The 19,615-nt window shown below is 39.8% G+C and overlaps 2 protein-coding genes across 2 annotated transcripts; one reads left to right on the top strand and one right to left on the bottom strand.

The window, feature by feature from the left end:
- Positions 1–174: 174 nt before the first annotated feature.
- On the bottom strand, positions 175–10,131 carry ngly1 (N-glycanase 1). The gene is made up of 12 exons (XM_067611618.1): positions 9,901–10,131; positions 9,082–9,196; positions 8,606–8,824; positions 7,408–7,570; positions 7,076–7,295; positions 6,830–6,951; positions 5,786–5,931; positions 4,892–5,002; positions 4,622–4,807; positions 3,023–3,208; positions 977–1,154; positions 175–886 (listed from the first exon to the last, which is right to left on the bottom strand). The coding sequence occupies exons 1-12, from the start codon at positions 9,999–10,001 to the stop codon at positions 711–713; spliced, it is 1,923 nt and encodes a 640-aa protein (XP_067467719.1). The 5' UTR covers positions 10,002–10,131; the 3' UTR covers positions 175–710.
- A 216-nt stretch (positions 10,132–10,347) lies between these two features.
- oxsm (3-oxoacyl-ACP synthase, mitochondrial) lies at positions 10,348–13,775 on the top strand. Its single transcript, XM_067611620.1, has 2 exons — positions 10,348–11,555; positions 13,121–13,775. Exons 1-2 carry the CDS (start codon positions 10,564–10,566, stop codon positions 13,521–13,523), a joined length of 1,395 nt encoding a protein of 464 aa, XP_067467721.1. The 5' UTR covers positions 10,348–10,563; the 3' UTR covers positions 13,524–13,775.
- The last annotated feature ends 5,840 nt before the right edge of the window (positions 13,776–19,615 follow it).

Below are 19,615 nucleotides of genomic sequence, written 5' to 3' on the forward strand. Positions count from 1 at the left end.
CAGATAAATCCACCAATCAGGTGGCTGCTTTTCAAAGGCACCGGTATGTCGGCCAATAGAAAAAGTCATCAGTCAGTGAGCCATTCTTTGTTTTCAACGCGAGATGGCGACAAAAATCCACCAAGACTCAACAGCAGACAGTAATGCACAACCGGCCATATCTTTACACTCGACTACAAGACTGCAAAAAATATCTTTATTACACCATACATTTACTAACATTCAGCCCTTTCCATACACCAATACTAACATTTATTTGTTCTGTCCAGTAACCCAGTATTAAATAACACACTCACCAAAAAATTACTGTTTAATAGTAGCATGACAACTGGAGCAACCTGAGCTGGCAGCCCTGGTCTGCTGTGTGACAGTGGAGGCAAATATTACAAAAACTCTACGGCTTTATGTTAAAACGCTTTACAGGTATATTGTAACGTTATGTGTTATCTGGCTCTTAGTCAAATCAAAAGTTTAAAATGTGTGACAACATCTGTAATTGGTACAAAATTCATGTCTTCATTCATCTATCACTAGACCATGCATATTTAACCATTCCAGAGGACTGACACAAATTTAAATATTGCACTGGTTTGTCATCAAACATTAACTTCAGAACAAAAACTATCATCCAAACAATTATCCCTGAACTTGTCAGAGCACTCAACAGTGAAAAAGAATTAAGGGTCCAATCTTGATGAATAAAACAACTGTTAAGCATCTTGTAGGTGGATGAGGATATCAAACGAAGACTCCTCCGTCTCCTTCAAGCTCTGTCTGAAGAGCTGAGAGTGCTGCCATGATGACTCCCCTTCCCCACCACTGAGTTCTGCTTCAACCATGAACTCTGAGGAGCCATCTAGAGTCTGGAACGACTGCATCTTCCCATCTGAAGGTTCAAACACAGGAGGGGAAGTCATTAATAGATCACATCACACATTCCTATTTGGGGTATGTTATCAGAGTATCTCTTACATACCTCCAGAAAACTCTGTAGTAATCTGGCCTGCCTGCAACTGCCAACAGACTTTTCCCGAGTGGAAGGTCTGGCTATTGGCCATGATGGTGATAGACTTTATTGTCATTCCTGCTGGAGCAAAGTCAAACTTCCAGCTGATTCTTCCCATAGAGGAGCCTTCTGTTCGAGCAAGGTACACCTGCAGGAAGAAGTACAATCAGATAATCACACCTACAGCTGCATGTTGCTCCTTGGTCTTTAAAAAGATGACTCTGGTATGAACCTTTTACTTTCATTTCCTACATTCCTATACTATCTTACATCACTAAGATGTAAGATAGAATAGGAAGATAGTACTTAAAAACAAGACTGCGCAAAATAAGCTACACATCTTGATGCAGTTCATTTTAAAAAATTGAATCTTCTCCCCATGGATAAAAGGGTGGTGCTAATTAAGATGAGTATTTCCCACAGGATTGTGTACAAATCTGCACCTCCCCACCTTTCCAACCATTTTAATCTAGTCAAAAACAACCACTCCCACAACACTAAAGACAGTCTAACAAATATTGTTCCTATGAGATTTAAAACATGTTTTGGGAAAAATAATTTTTTATATACAGCTTCATGTAAGTGAAAACACTTTTGTTTCTGTGGCTCAGCCTCTTCAACTTCAATTACCATTCTTTTATCGACCATTATGACGGTCGATCAGTCAGCCACTGTGGTCCAGACTAAAATATCTCAACAAGATAGTTTGCGATGAAATTTCGTAAGACATTCATGGACCCCAGAGGATGAATCCTAATTACTCTGGTGATCTCCTGACTTTTCCTTTGGTATCACCATGAGGTTGGTATGTGTGGTAATTGCCATACAATTTGTTACACACATTCATGTCCCTCTCAGGATCAATTGCAATAACATTTCATCTAGCACCATCTTCTGGTCAACGTTTTAACCTGTCTAATACATTGTTTATGACAAAATACCTGCAAAACTCATGATATCCCATCAGCTTCAACTGTACTGTGTGTTCAGTGCTAGTTTGCAAATGTTGGCATGTAAGACGCTAAACAAAGACAGTGATCAGGCACAGGAAATTTAATAGAGCAACATTTTGATTTAACAGAGATCTTAGTCAGCATTGTCAAAAACATAGGTTTAATTTTGTGTCTGATTTTGGCCCTTAGTTTGTTATTTGATCAAGCACTTGTAAAAGTTTTTTTGGATGTGCATGCACCCCACACTCTTTTTGCAGTTAATGTAAAATGTGTCAATTTTAACACAAAATAATTGAAAATGTAAAGAAACAAAGTCTGAATTTATACTGGAATTGCTATTTAAGTTCTTTGGGATTTTACTGAAGCATTATTTCCCTTTGAGCCATGACAAAAGTTCATGAAGTCTATTAGAGGACGTCAAAATGTCTCTATTATTATGCATTTACGATAAAAATGCACAATGAACACATTGTTATACTTGTGTTGAGTTCTTAGCATTAAGAATGTGTTTCCGATCCTGAGTTATAGTCTACAAATAATGTTCAAACGGTATGCAAAAGATCCCCTCCAGACATATATTAAGACACATAATAATACTCAGCTTTGAACAATAACGTGTGTCTGATATGTTTTTTCCACAAAAAAGTATAATTACCACATTAAAATCCTTAAAATTAAAGTCTGCTCCTTCTCCCTCATCAAAAATTCCAGAATCTATGAATATGCAAATATTTTTAATTTCAGAAGTTTAACTGCTGGAGTCCATTCTCAGTGTTTGTGCACTGGAGACTTCAAGTTTCCACATCACACTCGAGTAAGTTGAATACTGGACCAGGACTGGCTTCCAAACTAGTTGTGATGTCACAAATCATGCTCATAGGCCCACCCCTAAAAATCAGATTTTCAATGAGCACAGAGAAACTTTCCACTTTCAGCAGATGATTGTGAAAACAGCCCCCTAGTGTGAAACTGCACATACATCATTCGGCACAGTGAAGCTCAAACATCCAACAGTAGGAACAAGAAGAAAAACATATTTCTGAGTGGAGGACTTTAAACATACCATCTGCCAGTCACTTTCCACCTTCCTGAAGACTGACTCCTTCCTCCACACACAATGATCCCAGCTCTGAATAACCTCAGAGTTGTTGGACACTCGACAGTATTGGTCTTTGGTGGCACTGTAGCGCACATGCAGTAATCCGTCACTCTTCTCTTTCTCAGTGGGAGTAAACACATAACCTGGAGCCTGAGCACACAGACAGATACACGTTCTTTCAGACAAATACCAAACTGAATTAGATATCAAACTATTAAAGGTGCAGTGTGTAAAATTTAGTGGCATCTAGCAGAACTGACTTGGCAGAAATGGAAAATAATATTCATGAATATGTTTTAATTAGTGTATAATCACCTGAAAATAAGACTCATTGTGTTTTCGTTACCTTAAAATGAACCCTTTATATCTACATAGGGAGAGGGTCCTTTTCCACGGAGCTCGCCATGTTGCACCACCATGTTTCCACGGTAGCCCAGAATGGACAAGTCAAATACATGCTCTAGAGAGGGCCTTTCCTGTTTTCGTGAGTTTTGTGACCACCGTAAGTTCTCCTTCACGCTTGGAAGGGGAGGGTGAGAGGAGGTGTATTCAGTTTGTTGCAATCTGCAACCTCACCATTAGATGGCACTAAATCCTACACACTGGTCCTTTAAGCGATCAAGCTATTAGAATATTAAGAATACAGTACTGGTGGCTTCTTGACCTCAATGCTGATCTGCCCCTGCATGGTATTTGATTACGTATTTTTTTGTCCTTATAAATGTTGGTTGTAAGTTAAAATTTTGTTGAGACTTTTTCCCAATTTCCGCCTAATTTATATCAATTAGGGTAGAGGTAATATTAGAAACACTACTCAATAAAACACAACATATGCTGTTGGATTTGACTGCATTATAGTTTTAACTTGATGGACCTGATAAACTGGAAACTGAGTGTATATCATTACATCATCTTTGGTTTTTACTGAAAGTTTTAGTGTCCAATGGCCTATATCAATTGATAGAAGATCAAATTTAGGGGGAAAGAGTAAATAATGCATGTAATTCATGAATTCCTTTTTTTAATTTAAAGGAAAACTATATTTTATTACTTGGAGTTCTTTTTGTAGCTGTGCACATCATTTCTATCAGCCAGCACTGTACATACCAAAGCAACTGCTGAGACCTGGGAACAGGCAACAGGGCAAGAAACACCAACAGTTCAGACAGATTAGCTGCCACTAAAATATGTCTATAATATAAAGAAAAAGCCTTCCTGAATAAAGGTTTTCAAGCATGTTTTTAAAGAGTCTAGGGTCTGTGCTGCCCTCAGATGATTAGGAAGGCTGTTCCACAAGTGTGGTGCAGCATGTTATTGTGTAATAAACTGCGGTTTTCCTATAAGGACCTTCAATATTGGGATAAAATAGAATTACAGGCAAACTCAATCACCTGTAATAATGATCAAAAATATTGATTGAAGCCTAATATTGATCCCTAGCCAAACATAAACAGATTTTTTGTTTTCTGTCATGATGTCTATTTAAACAGAAATAATGAAATGCATGAGTAACTAAAGAGTGCAATGAGATCCATTATAACAACATATATATTATACGGGTACCTGTGTGGAGGTCCCTGTATCAGCCCCTCTGGTCTCCCCCCTTGCTATCCTCCAGGCCAGAGAGCCAGAGCTGCGTCCTCCCAGCTCGCCTGGTTTTGGTTTCTTTGGGGAAATGAACTCCACCAGCTCAACAAGCAGCCGCTCCGTCAGCTCCTTCTTCCTGTCTGGAGTCAGGGACTGCTGCCTCTTCAGAATCAGAGCAGATGCAAAATGGTTAACATCGGAATCACCATGACAACTAGTCTTACATGCAGTGTTAAAAAGACTCACAGATGCATTGAGCCCATTAATGGTATGCAGCAACCAGGCCTCCTGAACCCTGGTCCTTCTCGACAAAACCTCTGGATGTTTGCAGGAATATCTCCACGTCACATCAACTACCTGCATCACACACACACACACAAACATGTCTGGTTTGAGCTGGAAGAGAATTCATTTGAAACAACAGTAAAACAGTGCAGCTCTTTGCTGCTGCAGTGTGGAATTGGTGCATCTCACCACTGCATTCTGACATTTTCAAAGCTATGATGATTTTCCCATAGGGGGTGATAAAGTGAAAGCTATTCCTTAGTCCTCCACAACAAAGCACCTACATACAGCACACTCACTGACTGATGATTACACTTTTACACAATAGAACATCTTTTTCTCTCTTAAAGCAGAGAAAAGGAACTAATGGCAGTAAGAGTAAAGGAGAAGACTGGTGTTATTCTTTATTTTTCTTATTGTCAACAAATCCCATGAAAAAGATAATGTGTTAGTCTGTCTCTCACTACTTTCTGATGTCCCTATCCTGTCTGTGGCCCTCAGCCCCAAACCTACTGAAGAAGTAAATAAATAAAAAATTTTAAAAAACAGTCAAAAGGTTCAAGATACTTTCTTGTGAGTCACAAATAACAACCTCAAGGTGGTGCTAGGGGAAAGTTCAGGGATCACCAAAGTCACTAAGATTGAGCTTGTGGGGATCATGAATGTCTGTATAAGATTTCATGGCGATCCACATAATAGTTGTAGAGATATATTATTCTGTAGTGGTAGGCAAACTGACCCACTGACAGCCAAATACTGGTGGTAAAAGTAGTAGTGGAGTGATATCAGTATAGATTTGAACAGTTGATAGCTGTAGTAATAGAAGTTCTTGTAGTATGTGTTCATTTTTCTGACCTGGTCCTTAGAGAAAGCAAGAACGTAGGCCAGTTTCTTCCCCCAGCCAGCTTCATACAGCAAAGGTTTATCACAGATGTTCTCACAGGAGTCACAGTGCAGCCAACGACGCTGAGAGGCTGAGTAAATCTCTGTCCACACGTGGTCTGAAACAATAGAGAACAGGACTGATTTTAACTGAGACTTTCATACGTTACAGTACCCTTCTGTTGTCTAAGTCCTGATATTTGTGACTGCAGCTATCAACATCAGGTATCCAGTATCTTAAATTACTTTTACCGCAAAATATTAATACAAATTAGGGCTGGGTGATATAGCTGAAAGAATGACCACGATAAAATGTTTCCTTTGATTAAATATAGATTATTATTGATCATTTTAAATGACCTATCTTTAATAAAGACCAGAGGAAAAAAGGTTGAATTTACTTTATTTTGTCAAGCTACACACATCTGCACTCATTTTCTCACTCCGCACAGTTTCTGTTGTTGTGTCACATGTTGGCGCAACCGAACAACACACCTGTTAAATGATTGGCTGTCCATCAATGGACATGACAGGCTGTTTATGAGCCAGGGAGGGAGCACACTTGGAGTTTGTTCATGCAACCAAACTCTGTGTATTTGTTATGTGCTTTCATGGCGGTTTGCATTTAATGCATTTAGGTGAAACTATCCAACATTCTATCAAACTATTTTCTTATTGCTATTGATGAAGCATCTATCACCGGTACATATCGCTATCATTTTTTCACCCAGGCCTAATAAAAATTGTAACTGTTCAGTGTTTTGCACAGACTTCTGTTCTTGCCCAGGTAGGAAAGCAAGTGAAACCATCACAAAACATTAAAACTCTCAACTGAAACTCAGCCTGATGAGCAGCTTCACACTGCACACTGAAAGTGAAACTCATCTCTCTGGAGAGGCATGTCCTGTAGATGATAATAACACTGACTAATATTCAGAGAGGACTCCATGTCAGCAAATTCTGTCATGTTGACATATGTGACAGTATGCTCCTTAAATCTGTTATTCATGCACATACCTGTGCTATCCCAGATGTACCTGGCCTCAAGGCCGAGGGCTCTGCAGCACAGGGTGAAACAGTTGGCCCACTCCCCACAGCGCCCCCTCCTGGTTTCCAGCAATTTTTCAGGATTGTTGTACCTGGTATTGACAGTACACAGAAAACAAAATGTATATTTGTCCAAGGGTTAAGACAAAACAAGTCTCAAGTGCTAGTCCTAAACACCCTTATCGCAGTCAAAATGTCACAAACACACAAACAGACCTGGGGAATCTGGTGGAGAGCTGGCAGTTCTGACAGTGATGGTTCTCCACTCGCTGGGCTCCCCAGCGGAGGTCCTCGGTGCTGGGACTGAGGGAGCCAGCATTCTGGGTCTGGCCTCCACAGCGGCTGCAGGGCAGACAGTCGACCCAGGAGAAGAAGTCCTGCTTGAACCATCTAAGCAACTCCAGCACCAGGAAGACCTCCTTTCCAAGTTTACATTCTACAAACAGTAAAACAGGTCAGCTGGTTTCTCTGAATCACTGCATTCAGTATCACTTGATTTGCATATAAATACAAAACCGATTCTTTCGAATGCGCAGTGGGACTTGCACCTGAGTCGACCTCTGTAGCCTCCTTCAGCTTCTGTTCAGCAGCAGAGAAGAGCTGCTGGTGAGGGATGTGGCTCCTGGCTTTCTGCTGCAGCTCAGGGCTTTCATACATCATCACGTGTTGGAAGTTCGACTGGAGAGTCACAAAGAAGCTCATGCTGTTCTCCTGACAGACACAACACAAAACATCCTGGTCATTAACGAACTTAGAGGAATGTAAAGTGGTGACAGAGTGACAGTTTTTCAACAGTGAGGCAGGTATTGTATACATGATATTGATGAGAGAGAGATGTAAGGAGGTGTGTAAAAATGATTTGGGGTGGGTGCTGAATCTTATTTCACCTTATTTTTTAATAGCAAGGCCCTCCCTGGCATTAATAATATTATATATAATAATAATAATATTTTCTTTGCACCCCACCCTTTTTGAAGTCCATTCCCAGATTCCATATGATAACATATATATGAATTAGATCAAATGATGCTATAGCTTGACATATGATCAGATGTCTGACTGTCACAATCAAACTAATGACATGATATTGATGCATCCAAGTCCTATTAGCAACTAGTTCATTGTATTAAAAGGAAAATAAAGCCAGAAACAGGATTGCTGTCCTATGCATATGAAAAAGAGCACATTTATGACCCATAAAATATACATTTGGGATGAGAGAAAAGTAAAAGACCCAGTCCTAGTACAAAAAAGTCAGACTACCATCCCTTCAGCAAAAAGAAAAAACACATAACCTCTTTTCTGATCTTTTCCCTCCCCTCCTAATAATATTCCTGCAGTCCCTAATGATAAAGAAGGCAGAGAATTTTATATAGCTGCTCTTTATCACACATTCATGTACTGATAGTAAATTAACCAGTTTATGGAATACACTGTTCTACATTATAAATGTAGCATACTCACAAATCAGGGCTTCGACATGCTCTAATGTTGTCACCCTCCTCATCTGGCTAACTGGCATTAATTGGGGTTTCTAATTATTAAGGCAATATGTCCATAATAGATTAGTAGATTCTCAATTTCATATGGAAAAGATTTTAACCAAAAAAAGTGAGCAAACTGAGTTGAGATGTGTTAGCCTCCACTGTGACCCTGCTACAATTAAATTATTACGCATGAATACAACAGATATATACAGCGTATATTCACAGTATCTTTTCATTTATAACAGGAATGCATCATTACCAGGGATGATGGTTGTGGTGGAGGTGATGTAACTGGCTGGCTGGAAGCAGCAGAGCTTTCTGGAGCTGAAGCTGGGGCAGAGGCCACAAGAGCCTGAGCAGTAGGTTGGACAGGCTGCCCACCGCGTAGTCGCTGATCCCTTTCTGTTGCTATGGATTCCCTGATGAGTCTTAGCTGTTCCACTGATGCAGACTTGGGAAAAACCAGGTGGGTTTCAGCCTGAAAAGAGGCGCAATTGTGATTCTGACTTGGCTGTTAAAGGTACATGAGGCATCATTACCACATTAACTGAACAAACCAAACTAACAAAAAGAAATAGGCTCTATAATGCATTTTCATGTTGTATTTTTTCAGTACAAAAGTATAAAAAGAGGCATCTGATCTGTGTACTTTATTTACTCACAGATAGGTCACAGATACAACCATACAGCCTAATAACCACCTGTCACTTTGTAAGTGAAGCTTCAGCAAATTACCTCCTCAAATCCCATCTCAAAGAGGCATTCCACAGCACCTTTGATGGGCAGCAGCCTAGTGGAAAAAGTGGGATTGCCTATACGGATCGATCTGTACTTTTCTTCATTGGGATTCCTGTCGAGAAGGAAGTTAAGACTGTTGAGAAATAAGAATGTATTTCCTTTCAGGAAATACATTTTGTTCCTCTATGGTGGAAGAGGCAAATTACTTTGTACAAACCAATGAATTATGAGTTCATACATAAGAAAATTACACACAAAGTAATTTGAGTTACTCGTTTAACTGGTGTTACTGCATATTGATGTCCACGTGTGGCAGTAACATCCTACTTTCATTACTACTGCTTTATCATTGCACAGAGGTTGGTCTTTTCTTAAAGCTACATTTCAATCGAGTCTCTGTTAATGTGTTAACTTGAATTTGAGACTTTACTTCACTACTTAAGGCAAACAAGTGTGAGTTACTGGTGAATATTCAGATTGTATCCGTTTCTCTGTACTCTCTGGTGAGTCAGACTTATGCCGAATTCACCACTGCACCCTGACGATTAGTACTGAAGATACGTCAAGACCATAGAGGTCAAGACTCATAAACACGGCCAATTAAAAATGCCGGATTTTTGAACAGTTTGGTGTAACGCTCTGTGTAAACTGCAGCTAAGGAGTATACCGGTGCTCAAAGGCAGCTAGCTTCACCGGTTAGTCTGGCTGTTGCTGAAATGATGTTAGATGCTACTGTATTATTCGTATTATATAGAATATTTCTAATACAGTCTCAGCTTAACACCTCATGTCGCGTTGTCTAGTTCACAACCTTACCTTAAAATATTGTCCGCGTAGGTGAGTAACAACTTGGCGACGTCTAGAAAGACTTCATTTGAATTCTCACATAGTGTTGTGACTGCTGGCGACGCAGCCATGTTAGTGTTTCTGGAGCAAACTAAAAGAAAAGTCCTTCCACTTTTGAGTATAATCACTAATGCTAATAGTGTCACTGTGCTCTGTGGCTAGGGAGATGTTTTGGAATTTTTTGTATAATAAAGAACGTTAAAAAAAAAATGGGGGGCGGGTGTTTTGGGTCCTTGATGTAGCTGACCTATCACCGCCTGAATAAATGTTTGCAGCTGTAAAAAATAAAAATATAACAATTATATATTATGTATAATTGTATTGTTATTTCGCCATAAAATTGTTTCATGCTGCGCTATGTTACTGTTTTATCGATTTGATTACATATTTAAAATGAATATTTGTATGTTAAAAGAAGCTGGCGTTCAGAAAGACTACTCGAAGTCAGCTGCAGACAAATGCAAGGATGAGACTCTTTTCTCGTTTGGATATTTGAACAAGTGACAGATAACTTTGCAGCATGCTCTGAGTAAGTTATAGCTGTTTCTGGTTTCGTATATATTTATCTTTCTCATACTGAGAGGAGATTCAGCAAAGCTACAAGCTAGCAGTGTTAAACTTCAAGATATCAGCATGTCTGCGTCATCACTCTCCTGTTGGACTAAACTGCAGCTGAGGCAACAGACTATAAGAACACTTCTTCAAAACAGTGCCTGTGTTTGTACAAGCCAAGCCTCCAGATGTCACAGCTCTGCACAGCAGAGAAGAAGGGTAGTTATCACTGGCATTGGGTTAGTGTGTCCTCTGGGCACAGGGACTGCTCTGGTCTGGGAGCGCCTCATCAGGGGTCACAGTGGGCTTGTTGCTCTTGACTCTGAGCAGTACAACACTGTTCCCTGTAAAGTTGCAGCGCTGGTACCCAGAGGGTCTGAAGAGGGCCAGTTCAAGGAGGAGAGCTTTGCCTCTCGTGGGGAGATCAGCAGCATGTCACCAGCCACTGTGATGGCCCTGGCAGCCGCTCAGCTTGCTCTGGAGGACTCAGGGTGGTACCCCAAAACACCAGAGGAACAGCTCACTACAGGGGTGGCCGTTGGCATGGGCATGGTGTCACTGGAGGAAATCGCTCGCACCTCCACTGCTTTCCAAGAGAAGGGTTACAATAAAGTCAGCCCCTTCTTTGTGCCTCGCATTCTTGTCAACATGGCTGCAGGACACATTAGTATCAAACACAAGCTGAAGGGTCCCAACCATGCTGTGTCCACAGCATGCACCACAGGTGCACATGCTTTAGGTGATGCTGCAAGGTTCATTGCCCACGGTGATGCAATTGCTATGGTTACGGGGGGAACAGAATCCTGTGTGGGTCCTCTGTCAATAGCCGGCTTTGCAAGGGCGCGTGCCCTTGCCACTAAATGGAATGACGAACCCAAGCTGGCATCAAGACCCTTTCACCCAGAGAGAGAGGGTTTTGTGATGGGTGAAGGAGCTGCAGTGCTCCTGCTGGAGGAGCGAGACCATGCAGTGAAGAGAGGAGCCAGAATCTATGCAGAGATCCTGGGCTATGGGCTCTCAGGGGACGCCAGCCACATCACCGCACCCACTGCAGATGGAGACGGGGCATTCAGGTGATTCATTTTAGGGTTTTTGGAAGCTGGAACTTGTTTTGTTTTTCTTGTTTAACCATTTGAAAGCCAACATGTTGTACTTATATTCAACATTTTGAAGTCTCCAATCAAAAATATGTGTTTTGTTTATTGTTCCTTCACTTGGATGTTGTTATTTTCACTGTGCAGAGTGATGTACTCTATGTGCAGAGTTTGTTTTAACATTCATCTGCTGAAAGAGGCAAAGTTTCTCTGAGTTCACCATAAATCTGAGTTAAAGGAGTGAACATACAAGCATGATTTGTGACATCACAATTAGTTTGGAGCCAATCATGGTCCAGTATGCAACTTACACAAGTGGGGGAAGGAAACTTGAAGCCTCCAGTGCACAGGCACTGAGAATGGACTTTAGAAGTAGGAGACATGTTGTGTCCAGCAGTTAAAGTTTTGAAAGAAAAAATATTTGCATATGCAGATTCTGGAAATTTCAAGTTTAATTGTAAGTTTAGGACATTTTAACGAGGTAATTGAATGTTTTTGTTGAAAAACCATATCAGACACAATATGTTTTAAAACATCTTTTGAGGTTCTTTAACTTTCAAATAATAATAAATGCCCAAAATGAATCCATAAAACTACTATTAAGGATAATATCTACTTATAATAACAAGGATCATACTTTTTGTAGTTTTGGTCATAATTCTTACCACCAAGGTAAAGCAGAAATAATCTTTTTATTCATTTTGCCACTAGTGGGCAGCAGCACAAGATAAAAAACACTGACATACTATCACCTTTCAAGCCTGTTATGACCAATTTGTTAGCAAACCATTTTCACACATATAACCTCATTCAACAGACGCATTTGAAGTTGTTTTTCTGGTTTCCTGATGAATCACTTGCTCACTTTCCTTTTGGTCTTGTTTGGCCTCCTCTTGAGAAAAATTTCTGGCTCTTTAGCAGCTAAATGCTCCACTATGTTCACCAGCTAGTCGCTAACTGTGTCTGTCTGCTGTTTGCTGCTGGGCATATAGTGTACAGCAGGTTTATCAGAGCTTTTTCATTGAAAAACAGCTGCCTGCTGCTGCTGAAATGTTGATGAGAGAAGATTTTGCCTGCCGGAAAACCAAAACAATGAGCTAAAAGAGGCTAAACTGCTCAGAGCTGAGGAAATGGTAGATAGAGTCATAAAAATATTGAGTAGTGCAGCTTTAATTGCTGAGATTAGGGAACACAGCACCATTGCTAAAAGACATCAGCTGTAAGAAACATGAGTAGTCAGACAATCAGACAGGTTGTAAACAAACCTTTGAGATACACTACTTATCACAGTTTTTCAGTTGTTACTTTTGACTTTACTTCAGAATAAAGTGTTTAGATAATTTGGCTAAACTGTTAGCTTGTTTAGAACCTGTCTGTGTATCTGACTCGTTTCCTACCCCGTCATATTGCTCTGTTTCCAGATTTACTTTGGTGACGGCAATCTTATCAGTACTATTAGAAAGCATGGCCAACACTACAAAAGTAAAACCCAAGTTATAATAAACCTGAAGTACTTGATAACTGTCAGACCACTGTCTCCACAGATGCATGTCAGCAGCCATCAGAGATGCTTGCATCTCACCAGCAGATGTGACGTATGTGAACGCACACGCCACCTCCACACCTTTGGGTGACGCGGCTGAAAATGCTGCCATCAAGAGGCTCTTTGAGCAAAGCATCGGAAGTCTGGCCGTCTCCTCCACCAAGGGAGCCACAGGACATCTCCTCGGGGCCGCGGGCGCTCTGGAGGCAGCGTTCACCGCTTTGGCCTGCTACCACGGTGTCCTGCCCCCAACCCTCAACCTGGATCGCACTGAGCCCGAGTTCAACCTCAATTATGTTCCCTGCACAGCGCAGCCATGGCAGACTCAGGGCAGACGGGTCGCCCTCTCTAACTCATTTGGATTTGGCGGCACCAACGCCTCACTGTGTCTCACCAGCATCTGATGACACTCTAAAAAGTCATACTGGACTTTTTATTAAGGGTCTGATCTGATTCAGTGTGTATTCTTTACTTCTGGTGTCATAGAGTTTAACTGGCTGAATATTTATTAGTAGAATTGATCAGAACTACCAGTGGTTGCTCGTGGGAAGCTCTAATGAACTGAATGTGACTTCTTGAGAAGATTCCATTAATTTTTTTTAGAAACTTGAAATTTCAGTAATTTAAACCTGCAAAGATTAAAAATTCTGAAAGGATTTTTGTTGTTTTTGTTCTTTTTTTGACTGGAAAATGGTCAAATCTAAAAACAGTGTTACAGCAGAGGAAACTGTATTATGGTCTTTGGAAAAGCTGATCTTCTTTCTGGCCTTTGTGTTGCTCTGCTTACCAATATCATTGTTCATGTTTCCAGGCTTGCCACAAGGTCGCCTGTTTTATGGATTGGATTGAAAAGGTAAATCCAAGTAGGGGATGTGAATAAGTACCACTTGACCCTCCTATATTATCACTGCTTAGGTGTCCTTGAGGAAGGCCCTTAACCCCTCACCTGCACAGCAAAACTTCATAGACGTTTTTAGTGAAATTAACAACAACTAAATTAACTTGATAAAACAAACATACATTTTATTCATTCTGTTTTAGGTTAACATAAAAGTAATAATTCTCAGACCCATTTCAGAACTTACGAGTTCTTGTTTGTACTATTCTGACATGATTAGCATATTAGCAGACCTCCCAGCATGCATTGCTTGAAGGTTAAACCAATCCAGAGATCATTCTTTCTTGTGGTTTGAAGAAAATATACATGGTGAAAACTTCTTGTCCTGCTTGCCTCCTCTGAAGATGATGAAAACCATGCTGAATGATGAAGGTTAGTATATACTTCACCCTCCATACACCATACACTTCATTTAAGAGTATTCCACCAATTTAGTACAGTTAAAAAAAGAAGAAGAAAAAGGATAAAAATCAATGCAGCAAAAACAGCGATATTTAGTTTTTTTATTACATGCATCCTTCTTCATTGTAAAAACCTGGTGCCTACATTAACCACGATGCAACTTGACTTCACTCAACCTCACACATTTAGGTGTTATCCTAGTAGTGTCTAATGTAGCCTGGAGTTGCTATGAGGGGTGAGCTACAGAGGCTTTCAATGCTGACTCAAGGGACATCACTTGAGGCAATTTATCAGATTTCACACAGTTCCCTCTGGAGACACAAAAGGCTTCATACTACTCTTTCACATTGACTGACTCTTCAACCTGAGATAATGTAACTGGAGAGAAAACACACAGTAATGCCTGTCAGTATGACTAAACATTTTTTGACTGAATATACACTACTATACTTTTTTCCCTGCTTGTTTCAAGTTCAGTGAACTTATCTCAGTGTGTTTGACATTGTAACAAGTCATGAGAAGACAAATTATTTAAATTTAGTTAACTCACATTTTGAAGCGCATAAAAAAATTGCAAGATAATTCAACTTACAGTAAAAAATAAGTTCTTTTTAAGTGGGAGCTGCTCAGTGGCCAACTTATCAGACTAATGGGCAGCTTGCAGATGTTAGCAGACTGTTGTTTGAAGATATAAAAAAATGTCTACTATCGATGAGAACTTTGAGGTTAGATTTTTCTGACTCAGTTTTATATTCCAGCTCATTATAATAATTCAATGTACAGAGTATCATTTGTCACATAATGTATAGGGCTGTATTGATGGGATACCAAGGTCACATCCTCAGTATTGTTATTGGGAATGTGGAGGTTTTAATGACCTGAAGAGGCATTTACATTCTACAACTACACACAAATGACACATGCTGCAGTTGCTTTATACTTATTGTGCTATTTCACACTCGGTATCTTTACAGGTAACAATGTGACAAAACATGGTGAAGAGAATCTGAGCTCAAATCGCCTCTTACTAATCATCCAGAACATCTCATCTCATCTGGTCTCTGGCGTCTAGCGAATGAAGACTGCTGAATGCCATCCTTGAACCAAGACAAGAGTTGTGTGGAGGTGTTTAAACAGCATTTAGATCATTGTGTTATGTTAAATTGCTTTGGCAAAATTTGAAAATGATCAGCACAGTCATTAGAATAATGAATGCACAGTCATTAGAATAATGACTGTGCTCAACTATCACTGTGAAAAGTTCATGTCTGTATGTAGCACTTGGCACCAGCAGGTGGTGCTGGCTCCCAGTAAGTCATGCATGTTGCTTTCTTGTATATTCCCAGTACAGTTTACATGTTTGGCATTCAGCAGACACCTTACACCAGAAAAATAAGTACCATCACAATTCACAAGTATCCAAAATGACTGAGGTCAAAGGTCAGGTCATTCATGTTGTTCTTATTACCTGACCTTAGAGGATGAAATATCAAAGTGCTTTGAAGAGAAATAGCAAGAGAGAGACAGAGGGCTCCTAGAGCCATTAGAGTAAATTGAGAGGAAATCATTTAATGGAAGAGGTTAATATGAGTAATTGTATTAAGAAGATGATAATAACTGTTAATTGCTTGCTGTTAGCTTCCTATTTCCAACCTGTGTTTTCTTTAAACAGGAACCCAGACTCCAAAAAAATGCAAATTTATTGCAATTAGGAAATAAGTGGTGCTGTAGGTATACACAGCTGATTTTCATAAGATCCTAATGGAGGCATGATCTCACTGTAGTGCCTTTTGTTATCACTTATGAGGGCACTTTCCAAGCCGAGACCTCGGACTATGTGTTGTTCTCCTTTTGATTTAGCCCGGTGTGGCCTTTTAATATAGTGTTGCAAGGACAACACAGGATCAACAGAGCTTTGGGATGGGTAAGAGAGGTTAATTGGGACTAAGTGTCATTATGTCAGGGTTGAAATGAAAGTAAACAACCCCCTAAGGGAAAAGGATAGTTGTCCAAATTGTTCCCTTTCTTCAAAGTTTGATCTACAATTATTCTGCTCTTTTTTATGGGAGATGAGACACACAGTTCTTGCCTGTCTTCCTGGGGGAGACGAATGACTGTGAGGGGACACTGGGTGCCCATTTGGAGGCGTTTATATCCCTGCAGAAATGATGATTCGGTGTATGTGTGTGTTTAAGTTGCCCCGTGAAGATTTTTGGATGATGTGAGTAAGACTTTGTCATTAAATGAAAAACAAATCTCACACTGTACAGTAAATTATATTCCACTGAGGGGAAAAGAGAAACAGGTTTTACAATGTAATAAGTGGGCCAACATTAAACAAGACTAAAGCCTCGCTAGCTGCTTCCACAGTCTGCAGAGTGCATTACATCTTATAGAACAAAAGTGTTGAACAGTGTGGCATTAAACTAGACAGAACAATGTATTAAAGAAATAGTTTTGGGAAATACACTTATTTACTTTCTTGAGAGAGTTACATGAGAAGATGGATACTACACTCTCATATCTGTACAGAAAATATGGAGTTGGAGCTAGGAGGTGAGTTTAGCTTAACATAAAGACTGGAAACAGAGGAAAACTGCTAGCTGTCCAACATACAAGAATACACCAACCAACACCACTAAAGACGACATGTTGTACCTTGTTTATTTAATCCATATACACAGTAAAAGAAAAACCCAGACAATTTGTGGCTTTATAGGGAGTTACGTGCTGTAACTATTTCTCAGTGATAGTCTTCAAGCAGCAAAGAAACAGTTACATTATGTAACTCCCTCTAAAACCACAAAGTTTTAACAAGCAGCCAGTTTAATTAGCAACCAGCCCATGGCTTGGAGGTATTAACTTACCATCAACAGCTAGCTTATGCTGCATTCACACAATGTTAGCAGGATGGCAAAATCAGGAAAACCTCCCATTATTCTGACTTGGGAGCATTCACACATACTCACTGCTAGCCTTGTGGTCAATAAATAACCTATATTAGCAGCTGTGTGGTGTATTTGGAGCGGTTCATTCATAAGGAAATCCAGATACAAAAAAACTGCGCATAGCCCATTTTAAATCAGCTACACTAATTGTATTAGTGATAATAATGGATTTTATTTAGATGTAGCTGAGTGCAATGGTAGCTTGCACCATTTTGCTAACGCTTTGTTGACAGTTCTATCTTTTCACCAACTGGGAGATTTTGTCACTGTCAAAATTTCTAACTCGGATTTACAACTCAAAGGTTAACATGAATAGTTTTTCAGACTTAGTTTCTCGTAATTGTGGTCTGAACGATATGACATGAACGTGGCATTAGCCCCAGTGACTGCACACAGCACTCCAAAAGTCCCATCCTGAAGCTTGACACACCCTCCAACTCTGAACAAAACCAGGTGATTCCTGAATGTAGGCTTATCTGAGGTCTGCTCTCACCTAAGAGTGTTTAGCGGAGCCAGCTGTCTCTCCCCACTTCACCTCCTGCCCTTGCACCAAGCTACCAGGTCCTAGACAAATTTCTTTACTGAACACAAAATAAAATGAAATTAATCAAATTATTAATCCACCCATACCATCCAACCCCTGGTAAGATAGCAAATAAGAAGACCACCGAAAATGTCAAAGTCAAAGAATGTTACGGAATGCCTGAATTTTAAATTGTAATCCTTTACACTACTTGTTACTCAAAGTAAGAAAGTAATCCAATTACTGCACCAATACTTAAAACATGATTTCAGTGGTAGGCAATTTCATTGCAGGGAAGGTTAATGTGAACGCTCCTTTGTTCATACTGATGTTAGACTTGTATAGAAACACTCAGTCTCCTGATTCATTTACCGCTGTTCTCCCTGTAAAACAATACAACAGGTCGTAATATTGTGGGCCAAAAACAAGCTATATGTGCCATCTAGCAGTTGTAGTGTATGGCCTGGAGCAGTGGGGCAGCCCTTATGATGTTGAGATTTGAGACTTTGCCACAAGAAACAACTGTTAGCCTGTTTCCAACCACAAGTCACATTTCCTACCACGTCAGACAGTTTTTTAAAAAGCGTAACTATGATTGTTCCCTAACCTTAACCCCATGTTTATTATTGTAGCCATGACGATGAAGGTTGCCTAACTTTAAGGAGGTAGTAACTTTAATCCACACCACATGTTTCTCTAACTTTAACAAGTGGTCATTTTAACCCAAACTAAGATCTTTCCCTAAACCTAACCAAGTTGTTTTTTTGTCTAAACCTAACCATACCTTAACCACAGCGTTGTCACATCATAAAACATCATTATTCTTTAACAGTGCAATGTCCCGCTTACTGCTGATAGGGGCAATGTGTCATTCTTGAGTCACCCTGTCAAATGATGCATTTGGTAGTTTAATTTGGAGGGCTTGTTGGCATTTTACCTTAATTTTGTAGATTATGATCATTACACCATGCACTCAAAATATTTCTACAATATGCTTATGGTACCTTGTTGCTTTGATGCCTTATGATACATGCATGAAGCCAAATTTTGCCAAACCCTGACGATGAAACTGTTGCTTCATATTCTGTATATGGCAAGCTTGGACCTCTTGCTCTATATTTCAGTTGATGAATAGTTGTACCGTCCCAGCTGAATTTAATAGCATGATGTAAAGCCAGACCCAGATGATGAATTACTGTACTGGGGAATGTCTGTCCAGGCCCATTTTTAGAGATTACGTTTTATTAACTCTTCTGGATGTCACATCCGGCTAATGAATAAATCAATTATTCATCCATTTTTTAATTTGAAATAATCTGACAAGGATAAATGAGTTGTGACAACCTTTTTTTTTACTGGTTCGAAAGGAAAGCCCAGCATCTTCATGGGGAATATTTTGGTTTCAGGACTTATAAATCAGTCACTGTCCAGCTCCATTTTCTATCCTGATGAACAGTTTGTGCGTTGGTGTTTTTCCGCAGTTTCTTGCTCTTAGTTTTGCATCACTGCAGCAAGAGTAAACATGTTCCATTGTAAAATTAAAACCACAGCACAATTAGATGGTCAGGATTCCCTACCTTTATGTAAAATTAGGAATGAATGGACAGAAATCCTAAAAATATGTTGTAGCATTAAAATGTACAGACTCAATGATGAGGATTTTGCAGCAGCCTTGCATCGTGATTCCAGTCTGTTCCTTTGCCCTCTGCACTCTGAGAGCTAAGT

Source organism: Thunnus thynnus, chromosome 15, assembly GCF_963924715.1.
Source record: "Thunnus thynnus chromosome 15, fThuThy2.1, whole genome shotgun sequence".
Taxonomy (NCBI): domain Eukaryota; kingdom Metazoa; phylum Chordata; class Actinopteri; order Scombriformes; family Scombridae; genus Thunnus; species Thunnus thynnus.